The sequence below is a fragment of the Drosophila suzukii genome, chromosome X, assembly GCF_043229965.1.
Source record: "Drosophila suzukii chromosome X, CBGP_Dsuzu_IsoJpt1.0, whole genome shotgun sequence".
Taxonomy (NCBI): Eukaryota; Metazoa; Arthropoda; class Insecta; order Diptera; family Drosophilidae; genus Drosophila; species Drosophila suzukii.
The window spans coordinates 32299691-32317752 of NC_092084.1; the positions used below are offsets into that span (position 1 = coordinate 32299691).

The window sequence follows — 18062 nt, forward strand, 5'->3', positions numbered from 1 at the left end:
ACTTCACCTATTTCAGTGACCAAGCCGCCCGCCCCAACATTTTGGTTCAGTCGAAGCCGGATTTCAAAATCTTTGGAAAGAATGTTACAATATCCACAAATTTACTCAAGCAAATCGTTTGCAATTTAGTTGTGCAGGTGACAAACAAGCATAAGAGAAGTCTTTACAATTCCCGCAACGTTATTCCGCTATTCGCACCCCACACATGTACAAATTAATATTGTCACTGGTAATTTATTTAAAAAAATATATTGTTTACTTATTCGAACTTGGTGTTAAACCTTTTAATTTTATTTCACTAATACAAGACACTTTATTTAAAACATTCGGATTCCGAACTTCCGATCTCTTTCTCGATCCAAAATGGACTGCCAGCTTAATTCTAAAACCTTATCCAACGAACCTCGGCCAGAAGCTTTTCTTTGAGCTTCAAGAACTTTTCCTTGCTTTAGAATAAAAGCTTGGGATGAAATCATGGCATCCTATTGAGAAATTAAAATATGCTGACCGATTCAATTTGTTTGGGTTTGAATCGCAATAGTTTGAACTTGCAACGCAATTGATTGGGTTTCGAGCGGAAGTCCTTTAAGTTTGGTTTGTTTATCTTGGCTGGGATACCAAGAGCGGGCCCCAAAGCCAAAGACAAGGGCAAAGACAAAGACAAAGGCAAATGCGAAGGCAGAGGCAAAGATCGCTTAGATTGAATTTTGAAAATTGTTTATAAATTCCATAAGTGGCCCGGTTTCACGGGTTGGATAACTGGTTGGATAATCTTGCAAATGTTTGGTTAAAAGGATTATTATTTCTATTTTGGAGTTGGATGCTGGCGTCCACTTCCACTGGTTCACCCCTGTTTTGGTAAGTATTGTTCGGTTGTGTCCAAACATTGTTGTTTGGGCTAGAATTGAACCGAGTATTGCTGATAGTTATTATTGTTTGGAAGTTATTAGCATTAAGATAGCTGTTAGCATTTTCATAGGTATTAAAAAGTTTATAGCTATGTGATTTCCCTGATTGTAGTTGTCCGATTTATAATATGAGTCTTATAAAACGATAAGCACACTGTGCCCTCAATTGGTTGCTTTCCATTTCTTGCACTGTGGCTAATGCGTTTCGCAAGTCAGGAGGATTAACGGAAAACAGAGTGGCGGAAATTGGGCCGTTTAGGCCAGTTATAAACACTCTCAAGGCGTTTTGCCTGTGTCTGAGGTTTGTTTCTGTAGTTATGAGATTTTCTTTCATATAAGTCATTATGGTTTTATTTATTATTAGGGTAAGCCAAATTATAAAAGTTAATAACTGAGAACTTATTTTGTGTAGAGACGCTTAGTTCTTGTTCAATTATGTGAATAGGTCCCTTGTCGCTAAAGACAAAGTCGAGCCTGGCTAAAATTGCGCCAAAGCTTAAAACCGTTCCGTGATTAGTAAAAGCATCATTGTATAACTTCTTGTACAAATTTTCCGACCGTTCTCAGCGCTGTCGCCTCTCTGCGTCACCGTTAATTGCACTGCGATACATATCTGGGAAGCAATGGTAAGCAATCTTGCCACACACAAGCAAACATTTTAAACTAACCCTCTGGGAACGACTGCCGCCGCAATTGGCGATGGAATCTCCATAAGACATAGGTATCTCTATATGTACTGGGCCTAGCATTTTTTGGGTGGGTCAACTCCTTAATCAATTAAAGTGGTTTGTTAGAGATAAACCTAACCTAACCGAACCTAAGGATAGTAAGAAAAGTTTGGTTGAACAAATCAGCTATAAATAAAGAGTCATCACATTGAAAGTGGTGTAGTTGGAAAGCCTGTTCTTTTAACTTTTTTCTACACTATTTATAAGTCAATTGCAAAGCCTTCTAGAACTTTTGCCAAATGTGAAAATACTTTTTAAACTATCCTTGCTCCAGTAATGGTGCCAAAATAGTTATTAATTTACTTCCTCTGTAAATGGTACATGGTTAAGAAAAATTTTTTTTCAATTTAATTGGTTTCTTTGGACACCATTCCTTCCATCTCAAATGGAATAGATTTTCGCGTTTTTCTTCAAAACCTTCCTTCATGACATAAAATTGCGGTTAAGCTTTTTGACGCGGAGGACCACATTTATGTTAATGTAATTTTTTTTTCTTTGTTGATCTACAGAATATTATTATCCCCTGAAAATTCGATGATGTCAATATTTTTTTTTGGGCGTCTCGGCCCCGTTTTTGACCGTTAGACTTAGTATTACGGCATTTTGGGTCATCGAGCACTGGCAGCATCACTGACACCATGAAAACTATATATATAGATCAACAAAATCCGTATTATTAGATATTATTTTTAACTTCTTGCCTCACAGGTAGTGCAAAGTACCACTAATAATAGTATATAAAAGTTTATCCTGACTTCTCTGATTTTCTATCACCACTGTACCAGTGTTGATTCTAACATCGGATTTTTAGGTCAATAGGTTGTGCTACCTTAGACAGAAACACTTAGTCCAGATTTCCTCGTAACTGCAATCGCATACTTTTTAGCTTGCCCAGCACTAATAGCAAGGAAACTGACGTTATGCATAACAACTTGCACCAAATTCTTACGTTCCCCAACATTGAAAATTTAAAATAACGTTTAACGTCAGTTGCTCCCGAATACTGAACTTGGGTATATACGTTTAAAAATCTGTTAAAAATCGATTTACCAACGGATTGTCGTGATCAATGGCGCATATTCTCCGTTACGGTTCAGCCTTCAAGAAGTTCCATTCATAAGTTTAGAAGCTACCCTTCGTCAAAGTTGAAAACGTTGGAAAAAATTCAAAAACGCTGGCATAAATGGCTTCTTTAAAAATACACGCCTAAAAACTGAAATTAGTTTTATGTTGTTTTCTTGAAGGCTGAACCTTAACGGAGAACATGCGCAGTTGATCACTACAATCCGTTGGTAAATCGATTTTTTACACATTTTTAAACGTTAATACCCAAGTTCGGTATTCGGGAGCAGCGGCCGTTAAACATTATTTTAAATTTTCAGTGTTGGGGAACGTAAGAATTTGGTGCAAGTTGGGGGGCTTAACTTTTCCGATTTCCCCCTTTGAATTTTATCTTAGTTTTCCGGCATTTTACGCCAAATTCACGGCTCTACGAAGAAAATATCCGCCGCGGTTCCGCGACGGACCAAACGTCTTGCAGCGCGATCGAACAACTACCTTTGGCTCTCGCTCAAACGAAGAACGAACCCCAAGCAAAAGTTTTTGATTTGTAACTTAGCAAACGAAAATGGTTATGTGTGTCGGGTCTTCTTCCATCGCCCCAAAGGCAATGCTGTTGGCGGGGCCCTGAACTGGGCCTCTTTTCCGCTTCTCGACCTAGTTTTTCGAGCAGCTTCTCCGGCTCCAAATATAATAGGGGATGACCTCCACAGATCTCTCTCGAATTCACGGCGGCCGCGCAGGAACCTTTTGAGGACGGCTGGTAGCCTAATCCGTAGTTAATCTCCTAAATATATCTCCTTTTTTCCGGTGGCCCAGCAAGATGAACAGGCCGACCTTAGTCACTCGCGCTAAGCTTTGCGGATTAAACACTTGTAGAGAAATTTTCACTTCTGCTCGCCTAGGCTGCCAAAACGGAAAAGACCGACTCTGATGCCAAAATTCAGGCGGTAACCCAAACCCCGGAGTATGAGGTGAAAAACTAGACCCGAGAAAGCCTGACATTTGCCCCTGTTGCTCTCACTTATTCCGAAACCTGCTACAGAACATTTCTTCGCACGAATGCTAGATGGCGCCACCCCTGTGTCTCTATGAGCCACTTCTGCTTAAGCAAGCGCTACACTATAAATAATATATATTCCTGATCAGGATTACTAGTTAAGTTGATCTTTCCATTTCCGTCTGTCGGTCCGTCCGTACGCTGAGATCTCGGAAACTATAAGGGCTAGAACGTTGGGTCTTGGCACGTATGTATATTCTTGGGCTTCTTGAGCAGCGCAAGTTCATTTTGCTCCAACGATAACCTAGTATACCCTTTTACTCCACGAGTAACGGGCTTCACTTTTCAAAATCTTGTAAAACACCTCTTAAGGAAGTAAAAAACTAGAGACATTCGCACTTTCAACATACAAAAGTAATAATCTCAACTTTCGTGACGAAAATGTACTATACGATCTACTAAATAAATTCACTTTCTAAATTTTTCTCATTTGGCACGCCTGTGCCACAGGCATATTCCTGTGTAGGTAATAAGCTGTACGATTTTGAAAAAGAGTGCCTATCGATTGACCTAGAAAAACTTTGGTACACCCACAAACGCTATTAACGCTTAAGTCCGACTGTTCCCCCCTGTCTTAAAGATTTTGTAAGGTGAAAATGGGATTTAGTTTTGTTTGCCCATTTACCTAAAAATTGCTCAAGTCATCACCGCTAGGTGGCTCCCTGAAATCTCGAAAAAAGTCGCTTTGCTGCTTGCATTCTCCATCTCCCTTGCGCTTCCTTTAAGACAATACAAGAGAGTCCGTAAATAAGCTCATTTTACATTTAATGGATGTGTTATATAACAATTATGAACAATTATGCATAGAACATATGGCTCGATTTCCTAAGTCTTTGGTGAAGGCTGATGAACCTCTTCGTTCTGCTGCTCACCCTGCTGCCCGTTCTGCCCACCGTATTGACCATTGGCCAGCTCCTCGTCCATCTTAGGTTTCTTGGCATTGAGCAGTTCCCTCTGATCGCAGACCTCTATACGCTCCTCCAGTTGGTCGACCTTCAGCCACATTTGGGACGCCAGAAGCCAATTCGGCGGTGGATTGTCGTTGATTAGGGTCATCAGAGTTTCCAGACGTTTACGATCCCAGTGTTCGGCATTTTCGCTTCGATTGGTCATCAGGGACTTCAGATATTCAATCGGTTGCTCGCCGTTATTCGGGATGATCACACGGTCGGCTGAATCCAGAGTACCGTCGTCCACCGCCTGGCAGGCCTTCTCATTCAAATCGGGAACAAACGGTGGGCAAGCCGCCGGTTGTTTACATATCATGATGGAAGCGGCCAACGGTTCTGCCTGCGGATTGACCGCCGGCATCAGGTGCGTGGCCAAATGTTGGGACGGCGGTATCTGTAAGGCATTCATCTTCTTGAGCTTCGACGGACCCATTGCCAGGACATTCGTTTGGGTGCCAACTGAACGCCGGGACGCGGTCTCGGTCGTCTGCACTACCGGTACCACGCTCCCCGGTGCGATCATCGAAATGCGTTTCTTTGGGGCTATGGCTGTGGCTAACTGAATATGCCGAAATTGTATAGATTTTTTTACTTTTTATAGAAAGGCGCTAGAGCTTGACGTTGTCGAAAAGTTCCGATTGCAATAATTCAGCTGTCACAGGAAAACGAATGGCCTACTAGCTCATCATATCTAAGGAACAGGGCTGCCACCTAAATGCCATAACTTAATGTGTTTTTGTATCCTTCGATAGCCAATTTTTTGGTTTACGAAAAGACCGATTTATTTTGGACATATATTTTTTATTAACTTTTAGTGTAGGGGAGTGTAGGGTATGAACGACTCGTTTTTTGAATGCCACTTTTCCAAAAATTAATATATTTTAAAAGTTTAAAAGCAGAAAGTTGCCGACATCTATTGAGCATATTCCTGTAAAAGTTCGATGGTAAAATTCCAGCGGAGTTAAGTACTACAGCTCTTGGCGTAAGCCAAAAATTTTTCACTTCTAATAGTTGTAGGGTAAAGTGACGAACTGATAAATACACACTAAAACTTTATCCAAATTATTGATTTTTTCTTTAAGAAATGTTGAAATTTGACAATAATGCAATTCAAATGTAACTGTACTCTTAAAACAAAAGAAAACGCTATAGTCGATGGCCTCAACTATTAAATACCCGTTACTCAGCTTAAGGGAGTGCGAGAGGGATGGAGATATGCTTAAAGCAAATCTGCTTTTTTCACTAAAACACCTACCGGATAGCGCCACCTATCTTCTTCTTCTTTAGCGCCACAGGCGGCTGAACTTAAAATAATTAACGAAGCAACATAACATTATTAAACCCGTCAATCGTAGAGTAAAAGGGTATACTAGATTCGTCGGAAAGTATGTAACAGGCAGAAGGAAGCGTTTCCGACCACATAAAGTATATATATTCTTGATCAGGATCACTAGCCGAGTCGATCTAGCCATTTCCGTCTGTCCGTATGAACGCTGAGATCTCGGAAACTATACAAGCTACAATGTTGGGATTAGGCATGCAGATTCCTAAAATTCCTGCGTAGCGCAAGTTTGTTTCAGCAGGGTGCCACGCCCACTCTAACGCCCACAAACCGCCCGAGACTGTGGCTCCTACTGTTTTGATGCTAGAATAAAATAATAAAATAAAAGAAACCGACCACAAATTAAAAAAAATCGTAAATGTGAACGCGGATATCTCGGAAACTATATAAGATAGAGAATTGAGATTTAGATTCCGAATATGCCCCTAAGCCGCCTAAGTCTGTGGCTCCCACAATTTTCATGCTAGATAAAAAATCTTAACTGAAATGTTTTAGCCTCGTCAATACCTATCCATTGACCCAAAAAAAGATTGCCACGCCCACTCTAACGTCCATAGCGCGTAAATCATAACCACATATTGAGATCGCGGGTAGGTGGTGCATTTCAATTTCGCTGTGCTGTTTGCTTATGGTTTCTTAAATTGAGTATCGGGTATCTGATAGTCGAGGTACTCGACTATAGCGTTCTTCCTTGTTCAGTTTCGGCACATTCAGCGTGGTACATTTGCGTAACAAACTTGCGCTGCGTGCAAGGCTTCGGAATAAAAGTGTTAATTGGAGTGTACTGCACTCGTCAGTTCCCAAATTAATCAATTGACCAAGCCCACTCTAACACCCACAATACGCCCACAAGCCTCAAAAAATCGTCAGTACGAACGGTAAGATCATGAAAACTATAAACGCGAGATTTTTGCGCATCGGAAGAGTACTTCAGCAGGGTGCCACGCCCACTGGAAAGTCCCCAAGCCGCGCAGAACTGTGGGGCCCACAATTTTAAAAGATATTTTATTTTTGATAAGCAAAAATAAGTTTCACTTCCTGCAGGCCGATAATTGCTAAAGTCGGACCACTAAATAATAATAAAAGATTTTACGCCCGTATCTAGCAAAAACATTGTCAATATCGTGACAACCGAAGATATAAATGAAAAATGTTAAATTTAAAATTGTAGAAAAGATAAAAAGCAAAAAGAAAATTTATTTTCAATCTAGTTCGCGTGGGCGCAGTAGACAGAACATTGACTTTCCACCGCTTTTCCTCGCAATTTCCTCTTGTTGATTAAATAACCAGCCAGTGCCAAGTGCAGTTGTCAACCGAAATTAGCCAAAAAATGTTTGCACTTTCTCGCCACGCACTGCGGCGCACTCGAAATTTCGCAATTAATCGCTTTTTTGCAGCCTCTGCTCGAAATTAATTCATTGTCTTCAATTGCCCGCGACACACTTGGCTGATTTTTCTATTGTTGCACTCGGAAAACCCCAAAATAAAAGATTCACGTCAAGACAACGACAATCCGGCAAATAAGTATTCCGGGCTAACGACTATGGACAACAAGAGCGAGAAGGTTACGGGAGGAGGAGCTGCGCAAGCGCCTGACCCCGATGCAGTATCAGGTTACCCAGGAGGCGGGCACCCAGCGTCCCTTCACAGGTTGCTACAACAAGCACTACGAAAAGGGCGTGTACCAGTGCATCGTGTGCCACCAGGATCTGTTTAGCTCGGACACCAAATACGACTCGGGATGCGGATGGCCGGCCTTCAACGACGTCCTCGACAAGGGCAAGGTCACCCTGCACCGCGACGCCAGCATACCAGAACGCATACGCACCGAGGTCCGCTGCGCCCGCTGCAACGCCCACATGGGTCACGTCTTCGAGGATGGTCCGAAACCGACCCGCAAGCGCTACTGCATCAACTCCGCCTCCATTGAGTTCGTGAACGCGGATCCCGCCACCTCCAGCCCGCCCAAGGCCACGCCCACCGCGGCACCCATTGCCCAGCAGTGAGAAGAGTATGGGTAAAACCCACGGCCCTCCGTTCTCAAGGTCAATCATCAACCATCCATCGGAAAAGCGGTATAGCCCAGCCTCAATGTCTCGTTGCTGTTAAGAATTTTTCTACGTGTACTTTCTAACTTTCCGCAAGTGTGGCCAATTTTAGCTCGTAGTCAGTCAATTGCCTCTAAATTTGTTTGTTAATTCATACAAAACCGAAATCCGAATACTCTGTAACACATTCAACACATTACTAATTTTAAACTGAGCGCGCTAAATAAACGTGTGTTTTAAAAAAAAAAAAAAAAAAAAAAAAGTTACTAAGCTGAGTAACGGGTATATGATAGTGAGGAACTCGACTATATCATTCTTCCTTGTTTTAATTTTTCCTTATGGATCATTCCCGGGTCAACATCAAGGACTTCTTCGAAGCACATTGGAGACAGTTTATTTCCCTGGAGATTGTTTGATAAACCTTTCAAATCCTTATCTGACTTATCTAAGATTTTCTCTTGAACCTGCTAAACTTCCCAGTTTTAAATACACGTGGCTAATGGGACACCTTTTAAAGTTAGTTTTAATTAAACTGTTGTTGAATATTTAATCAGAGGACATATGTAACAGGTATATTATAATCCTTAAGTATTTTCTAATTTCCATCCTAGCACAGCTTTCTCTCTGAAAAAATATTTTTATTTTTTATTCCAACTGCATCTTAAAACATCGTTCACAACCAAATTTCCGACGTTCCAAACCGGGCGCCGACCGCAAATCTAGTATATATCAAAATGTATAAATAAATAAAGAAGACATTTCAAGGGAACCAAAAAAAGGTCTCTTTACAGAACTGTCATCTCGACAAGCTCACAGTTTTTATTTAGACTTCTTAAAAAAAAAACCGACCACCAGCTTCCAGCAAGCCACTATCCCCATTCAAAACCCTACCATCAGCTTCCATCAACTTGCCATCAGCTTCCAGCAACGTACCAGCAGCTTCCAGCATTTGGGTTCTTAGCTTCCAGAAGACCTGCACCGTGTGAAAGCGAATTCATAAATTGGCAACTGGAAACTATTCGTGATCCTTCGATCTAAGTTGCAAAGAACTGGTGATTTCTTCAGCAAAACAAGGTAAATTTCCCCCAGCCGCGCGAAAAATAAAACCTTTTTTTTATTTATGTGCATGTGCATTTCAACATACGTTCATACATACAGAAAGTAAACAAAGTTTAACCTTGTGCCTCAATAGGGACAGTCCACATACACAAGTATACATTGAGAGCACGCACAAAATTGTGAAAGATAATAAGGACTTCTTAGCAGTATGCAGATTTCTGCGACTTACGTTTTTGGGGTTCATTCAATTAAATGGGCATGTTAAGAAAAACGCTAAGCCAATATATATCTTACAAGCCCACAAACGTGTTCGCATCCATATTTAACATCAGAGTTATTTGACATTAAAGTCAAAGTCTGAATTTAGCATGGGCTGCAGGCAGAGATATGGAGTGTATTTACTTATCATATTAACAAAAAAGACGTTGCATCACATCTACACACTAAACGAAAATCAAGAACGCATTTGTCGAGTGCCTCCACAATCATACAACCGCTACTCAGCAAATCAAATCAACCTAGTAACTAACGGTTGAGTATTTCAAGCCTAAAGTTTAATACTGGCTCGATTTGTAATCAATGTGCACATTAAAAGAAAAAAAGCAATATATTGAAGAATGAAAATGCGATGCGGTTTTTATTTTGATTTGGTTATCTTATATTATCTATTTATACTACCCGTTACTCGTAGAGTAAAAGGGTACACTAGATTCGTCAGAAAGTATGTAACATGAAGAAGCAAGCGTTTCCAACCCCATAGAATATATAGTACATTAAGTATATTGATCACGATCACTAGCCAAGTCGATCTAGCCATGTCCGTCTGTCCAATTGTCTGATTGACCGTCTGTCCGTATGAACCCAGAGATCTCGGAAACTATAAGAGCTAGAGTGTTGGGAATTGGCATGTAACTTGGCAGGGTGCCAAGACCACTCTTACGCCCACAACTCTAACACTAAAACCCGTCCAGCACACACATTTTTTTATGTTTTGTAAAAATTTTCAAAAGCGTTTGCCTTTTTATAAATTCTTTTCTACACGTCAAAAAATTTTGGAAATCGGACCTTCATTAAAAAGTTATAACCAAATAATAATCAATATTGTGCAATTCAATCGAGATTGCACACCACATGTAGCAAATAAGCTGTTTTCACTAATACGCCAGGGGCTAGGGGCGCTATAGGCCAGTTGGCGCTGTAAGTCAAGTGGCGTTATAGAAGAAGAAGATAGGTGGCGCTATTGACCAGGTGTGTTACTGAAAAAACCATATCTCCATCCCTCTCGCATTCCCTTAAGCTTAGTAACGGGTAACAGTCGAGGCCATCGACTTGTTTTTATACTTGTTACTCGTAGAGTAAAAGGTATAATAGGTATAATAGGTATAATAGGTATAATAGATTCATCGGAAAGTATGTAACAGGTAAAAGAAAGCGTCTTCGAACCTATAAAGTATTCTTGATCACGATCACTAGCAAATTTGATCTAGCCATATCCGTCTGTCCGTTTGTCCGTATGAACGCTGTGATCTCGGAAACTATAAAAGCTGCAATACTGGAATTAGGCATGCAGTGTGCTATTGGAATCTTTCGGAGTCTATTTAAACCTAATTAACTCTTACCTAAATATTCTCAAAGAAAACTGCGCAAAAGGCCCGACGTCGGCAGCGACGAGCAGAATTGACGGTAACGTTATGGGCAGAGCGCTGACCTTGCACTCCGTATCAGCCGCATAGCCCGCTGCATAACTCGTCCGTTTTGGTCAACGGCACTAGCGTGGGACCGCTGCACCATCAAATGAATGATGCATAGATCTGTGCAGTCAAGGCAGGCATGAAATGTATTTCATACGGGCTGCACTTTTCATCTCTCAATAACTTTCAAACGGTAATTATTAGGGCAAAAAGTGTTGTAGATGGAAAGCTGAGGAATCTTAAGGGCACTATATTTTGAATTTTAAAAAGAAATTGTTCGAACCAATTTTGAGAAATAGGCAAAAAGAGGATTTAAAAAAATTTAGCTTTAACATTAAATCAATTGTATTTAGACAAATTAAGCAATGGCAGCGTGTTTAGCATATCAAATTACCTTTTTAGCGACATATACCAAGTATCTATAGCATTAATTGATTTAAAAACTAAAAACCTTAACCTATTTTTTGGGTTTCCTGCTAAACTAACGAGTTTTCTATATCGAGCTTTTAAATTAACCCATATATTCCCCAAGACCCTAAAACAAAATGGTGATTTATGCAAACCTACAAACAAATCCCCCAGACCCTAAAACTAAAAGGGGATAGTAGTAGATTAATACGGGAGCTGGCTCACTAAGTAATAAATCATGTCAAAAAAGGAGGTGGGGGTGACCCTAATTAGTCACGCATGGTTGCACACAGGTGTTCTAATGACCTAATTAGCATAATTAAGTCAAAAAGGGGGGTGTTGCTGACCCTAGTTAGATGAGCATGGTTGCACACAGGTCACTTAATGAGGTTAGAAAGTGGTGTGTAGGAGTGTGAGAGAGTGGTGTTTTGATATGTCTTGTTTTGTCTTGTCGTTTTCTCACGCTAAAGGTGCGTGTGTGATAGGGGTGTTTTGTCATGCGTGGGATTTTGTGGAGTGCAATGGTTGCACACAGGTCACTATGTTGCTTCTAACTTGGGTTAGAACGCGTTATGCGTGGGCGTTTTGTTGAGTCAATTAGGGTTGTAGGTGACACCTGGCTTGCGTGTGTGATAGGGGTGTTTTGTCATGCGTGGGATTTTGTGGAGTGCAATGGTTGCACACAGGTCACTATGTTGCTTCTAACTTGGGTTAGAACGCGTTATGCGTGGGCGTTTTGTTGAGTCAATTAGGGTTGTAGGTGACACCTGGCTTGCGTGTGTGATAGGGGTGTTTTGTCATGCGTGGGATTTTGTGGAGTGCAATGGTTGCACACAGGTCACTATGTTGCTTCTAACTTGGGTTAGAAGGCGTTATGCGTGGGCGTTTTGTTGATTCAATTAGGGTTGTAGGTGACACCTGTTAGTGTAACCTGCCTACGGTCTTGTGGTCAAAAGGTGTTGGTTTGAGGGATATTAGACCGCATACTTTTGTGGTGTGAAACAAGCGTGAGTTCGGTAACCTCCCCCTCTTTAGCGAGCATTAGATGGGAAAGTGAGCGTGGGAGTGTAACAAAAACGTTGTTTTGTTATGCGTGGGCGTTTTGTTGATTCAATTAGGTTTGTAGGTGACACCTGTTAGTGTAACCTGCCTACGGTCTTGTGGTCAAAAGGTGTTGGTTTGAGAGATATTAGACCGCATACTTTTGTGGTGTGAAACAAGCGTGAGTTCGGTAACCTCTCCCCTCTTTAGCGAGCATTAGATGGGAAAGTAAGCGTAGGAGTGTAAGAGGGATGGTGGTGGTGGCGGTGCTTGTGGTGGTGGTTCCTAACAGAATATACACATTTATACACAAAAACAAATGAGATCGTTTGTTTAGCCAAATACGTTTTTATTTCTATATATTCGTCTTAAATTAGTTTACATTGAGTCTTTTAAATAAATGAATGTATCTTTCCATCAATTTTAAGGCGTCTTCTTCTCTCTTTTCAACATGCATACACCTGCAAGTGTCAGGTCCAACTTTACAATCATCATATGCCCATGCACAGGATGATAGGTGTTCTCCATACTTTGAATGAATTAGTGGGGTGGCTTCTACATCTTTAAAAAATGTATGAAATGATTTCAATTTCGTAGCATGTTCCTTGAAGATCTCACTTCCATGCTCCCTTAAGAACTCTTCAATTTTTGAGGAAATCATTTTTTCTTTCAACGTAATAGTCTGAATGTTTATCTTAAACTAAAGTTTGGTAGATATAACTTGTTGTATTATACTTAGAAAACAGATGTTAAAAAATGCAACAGCTGATGATAGACCCACCCTCGAAAACAAATTCAAAACAATAGAAATTTTTTTTTTTTGGTTTTCTCTTTATTTAAAAATTTCAATATATGATGAAATTAATTTTCTAACTCTATATTGTTGAATTACAAAATGAAAACAAGCACAAGTTTCTATATTATCATGAGAAAATGTACATAAATTTAAATGTTCTCCAAATGTTGTTTTTATAAACTCCTTTACGTCAGTACCCATGAACATGTTCCTTGTCTCCAGTAGTAATTTCAAGTCCTCTTTTGAAATCATATTTCCAAATGTATTAATAAAAAAATTAATTTTATTTATTAAAGATGAATAAGTCGGTATATTAAGATTGTTATTAGAATCAGTCATTTCGTAAACTTATTTTCCCGACTCTCAAAATGTGAATGAATTGTTTAAAAGGTGTTTAGGAGTTTTCGTTTGTGTAAAAGTTTAAGATTTTATGAGCATTGTTCAGAGAGCAGACACCATCCCGAGCATGTAATGAACAATATGGAAAGTGCTTTCCATCCATTATTTTTAGAGAGGGACAACCAATTTCATCAATGTTAATTACATTATCAATTTTTAAAAATTTTTGTAGGAATAACCTTTTTTGATATCCCTTACAAATTATTTCCTGTTTTCTAATTATTTCTCTTAAATACATTTGTGTTTCTTTGAAAAAGTATACTCCATCATTCCAATAAATTTTGTGATGTTTTTTTGTTAGCCAAGTAGCTGTTTTTCTACATTTCTTTTTTTTTAGTTCTTGGACGTTGATGCACTATGGTCAGTACAAACAAGTGGCCCTTACGACACCAAGCAATGCTTGTTACGCGCGGAGCCCTAAACCGATTTGGGCAAGTAAACGAAATCGCGGACATGGAAAAAGACGACATAAAAATAGACAGTTTAAAATACATGCTCACATAGAATGGCTAGTAACATAGAAATTTACAAATTATTGGAAGATAGAAAATACATAAGCTTATCATAATTAGTTGCATTAGGGCTATCAAACAGTAAGACGTGACACAGTGCATTATAGCCGTCACAAAGAACCCGAAAAGGATCATGAAGGGCATAATTGGATCTACAAATTGGCAGGGACAACGGACGAAAACGACGAACTGTTCTACAGGGTACATTCCAGTTGAGGGAACTAAGAAGGAAGGGAGAGTCAACATCACCATTAATTAATTTATGCAAAAACATAACTCCATGACACTTTCTACGATGGTTCAGGGTTGGTAAGTCCAGCAGGCGCAACCTCGCATGATAAGAGGGCAATCGACTTCCTGTGTCCCAGCTTAGACCTCTCAAAGCAAATAAAAGGTATTGTTTTTGAACGGACTCTAACATATTTTGGTAACAGCTAATTTGAGGTGACCATATACACGAGCAATATTCCATTGAGGGACGAACAAGAGAAACATACAAAAGCTTTGTTGTGTATGGATCATCAAACTCCCTTGACCAGCGCTTCATAAACGCCAGGAGACTTCTGGCTTTGTTAGTTATAGTAGATATATGGTCTTTAAAACTAAGTTTATGATCAAATAGAACGCCAAGATCCTGAACAGAAAAAATACGTTCAAGGGCGTTATTACCGATACAATAAGAATACAGAGATGGACTACTACGATAAAAGGTCATAAAGTTACATTTAGAATAGTTCAAATTCAACTTGTTAATCATGCACCACGTATACAAACAATCAAGATCTAATTGAAGGTCATTATATGAATTAGGTAAACACATGGACAAACATAGCTTGACATCATCTGCATACATTAAAACAGTTGACGATTTTATAACATAAGGTAGATCATTAATCATTAAGCCAAAAAGTAAAGGTCCCAGGTGGCTACCCTGTGGCACTCCAGAAGTAACATTAATTATTTTGGAAATTTTATTATTAAAACAGACCATTTGAGTTCTATTAGAAAGGTAGGAAAGTATCCACTCTAGTAGGTTGGGCGGAAAACCTAAAAGGGACAATTTATAAATAAGAATCCTATGGTTCACTGAATCAAAAGCTTTAGAGAAATCGGTATAAATCACATCAGTTTGATGATGTGTCAGAAAACCTCTAGTGATTGAAGACGTAAATTCAAGTAGGTTTGTAGAAGTAGAGCGACATCTAGTGAAGCCATGCTGACAAGGTGAAATAATAGACCTGCAACTGACAGGTAATAATTTTTTTAAAAAGTTTAGGAATAGAACTGAGTTTAGCAATACCGCGATAGTTTGAGATATCAGACTTGTTCCCTTTTTTAAACAATGGGATAATAAAGGATTCCTTCCATATGGATGGAAATCTACATTGACTTAGGGACGGATTAAATATCAATGTTAAGGGAAGAGCAAGATGAGATGAACAATTCCTAAGTATACAACTTGGTATTCTATCAGGACCCGGTAAAAATGAGAGCTTGAGAGTATTAAGACTCTGAAGAACATCAGATACATCAATCACTGGTTTGAAGATAGAGTTCAAATGAGGTAGCGGGTATGGATAATCTTTGATAATGACATTATTGCATTTCGTATAAGTGGATTGAAAAAAGTCTGCGAATAAGTTGCAAATATCATTATCATCAGATGCTATCTTATTATTGAGAACGAGAGAGGGAGGAAAGCAGCTAGATTTTCGTTTAGAATTGACGAAAGAAAAGAAAAGCTTAGGATTGCTTTTGAAATCCCGCTTACAACGAGACAGGTAATTTTTGTAACAATCAGTATTGTACTGGACAAATTCCACCTTAGCTGAGCTATATTTGGTGAAGTCTGTCTGTAAGCCGGATATTTTGAAACGTTTAAATAGTCTTGTTTTTTTATTCTTCAGATAAGATAGTTGACGGGTAAACCATGGAGAGCTGTAAGAATTCTTCATGGAGGAAAGAGGGACATGTTCTTCAAATAGACGGTAAAGGATCTCATAAAAGTGCCTAACTGCATCATCAACAGGAAGGTCAACTAGAAAGGACCAGCTTACTGTCGATAAAGATTCCACTAGTCTGCCGTAATCAGTCCTCTTAAAACACAAACTAGGCTGTACATTTATTGCAGTCCTAGGATTATTAAAAAATCCATTAATACAGAGCTGAAGGGTAGGATGATAACAATCCTCAGGTAAAGATAGTGGCGAAATACGACTGACTTCAGCATCGCTACTATCAAAAACAAAGATTAAGTCAAGAAGACGACCAATATGATTGGGAATCCTGTTAACTTGCTGCAAAGATAGTTCAACAAGACCATCAATAAAATCATTTTGCATCCTAGGAATCATTGCCAATGAGTCCTTACTCTCCAACCAAGAGATATTGGGAAGATTAAAGTCACCAAGCACAATAAGTTGGTCAGTTTCAGTAAGCAACAAGGAGATAGACAGGTGCAGTAGATACACGTTAAATTCAGAGCCGGGAGATATATACGAACAGGTTAAAAAAATGTTTTCTTTTTGGGAAAGATAATTTTACGGAAATAAATTCAATACCTGATGATTCAAAAATATCAACAAACTCAGAAGTTAAATTGGATTTGACTCCAATAAGAACGCCTCCTCCTCGACGGGTCTGACGATCCTTCCGATAAACAAAAAAGTTATTAGACAAAATCTCACTATCGTGTACGGATGGGTTAAGCCAGGTCTCAGTGAGTACAATAACATTGGCCTCAAAAACTGAACTATTTATATAAAGCGTAAAGAGTTTACTAAGAAGCCCCCGAACATTCTGATAGTGAATTAGGAAATTTAGTTTTTTGAATTTATATCAGAGCTGGGCGCCGACAAAGAAGTCATGGAAAGGGAGCTATTTTTTTTTATATACTCGTGGACAATTATATCAGCAGGCCAAAAATTGGGGCAAAGAAGTTTAGAGAACAGCCCGTCCGGAACAAGTATTTTAAATGAAGAGTAATCTCTTTTCTGTTTAAAATTAAATTTGGTGATGTCAATACCATTTTGATTGGGAAGGGAGAGGTTTGTGACAATATGATGCATAACGTCATTTACTGTTATTGCTGCATTCAACCTAGACACAAAAATAGATTTCCTAGGTACCATGACAGTGAGTGGTACCGGAGAAGAGAGAGCAGGGCTATGCGTGTTTTTCCTAGGGATCATGCTAGTAAGTGGGACAGGAGGAGGTGCGAGGGTATTAGCTATAGGAAGTACAAGGTGCGGCAGAGCCCCGGAAGTGGCAACAGCCGGTGAACGGTTAGTAGGCCTTAATGACTCAAGCGAAACTACAGTCCCTGAATCTGGCAGCGATTGCCCCGTGGGGTCATTCGTTGATGACTCGATCCCATTGGGATCATCCTCGTCGCACGACACATAGCCTGCAGTGGGGCTGGGAAGAGAGAGGTTGGTCGAGAGATCTGGAACGTGTAAAGAAACATTAGGCAGTGTAGGACTACGATTTATATTTAATGAAGATTGACTTAGAAGAATCCGACCTTTAAAGTTCGAGTCGCAAACATTAAATCGACTTAAAAAGTCCGTAAATCCAGCACGTAATGCCTGGAACTCCAGCTCCGTTTGCCTCATAAATGCTCTTATATCGATTTTGATATGTAGGCATGTAGGGCACGTCCAGTCCAGGTTAGCATTAGATCTAGTGCGATCAGCAATTTGGGCAGCACTATGCCCAAAGTCTGCACATTTTGCGTGCGCAATGTTCTCACATAACCAGCAACTAACAATTGGCTGCCGAGAAGTGATTTTACCAACAAATTGGCAACCAACAACACAGTAGGCAGACATTGTTTACAAGTTGAGGTCAGTTAAATGTAGAATGTAGAAAAAGTAGGAAGCTTTAGATGAGTGCCAACAAACAGCTGTGTGGCTTTGCAAAACGCAGAGGAAAGATAAGAAAAGAGAGCGGTAAGACCAATTCAGCAAAGACCCGTTAACTCGAAAATGAGAGCCGGTGACTGAAGTTGGGAGAATGTAGCAGAGCGAACGGTGCGAGAGAGCGCCAAAACAACACTGTAA

The 18062-nt window shown here is 39.7% G+C and overlaps 1 protein-coding gene and 1 pseudogene across 1 annotated transcript; one reads left to right on the plus strand and one right to left on the minus strand.

Annotated features, from left to right (window-relative positions):
• Window positions 1-4580: 4580 nt before the first annotated feature.
• LOC108008023 (uncharacterized) lies at window positions 4581-5228 on the minus strand. The gene has a single exon (XM_017071806.3). It carries the CDS (start codon window positions 5226-5228, stop codon window positions 4581-4583), a length of 648 nt encoding a protein of 215 aa, XP_016927295.2.
• Window positions 5229-7575: 2347 nt separating this feature from the next.
• On the plus strand, window positions 7576-8241 carry LOC108008024 (methionine-R-sulfoxide reductase B1-like; annotated as a pseudogene).
• Window positions 8242-18062: the final 9821 nt, after the last annotated feature.

Coding starts and splice junctions, on each gene's coding strand:
- LOC108008023 (XM_017071806.3), bottom strand. CDS start 5,228: ATGATCGCACCGGGGAGCGTGGTACCGGTAGTGCAGACGACCGAGACC.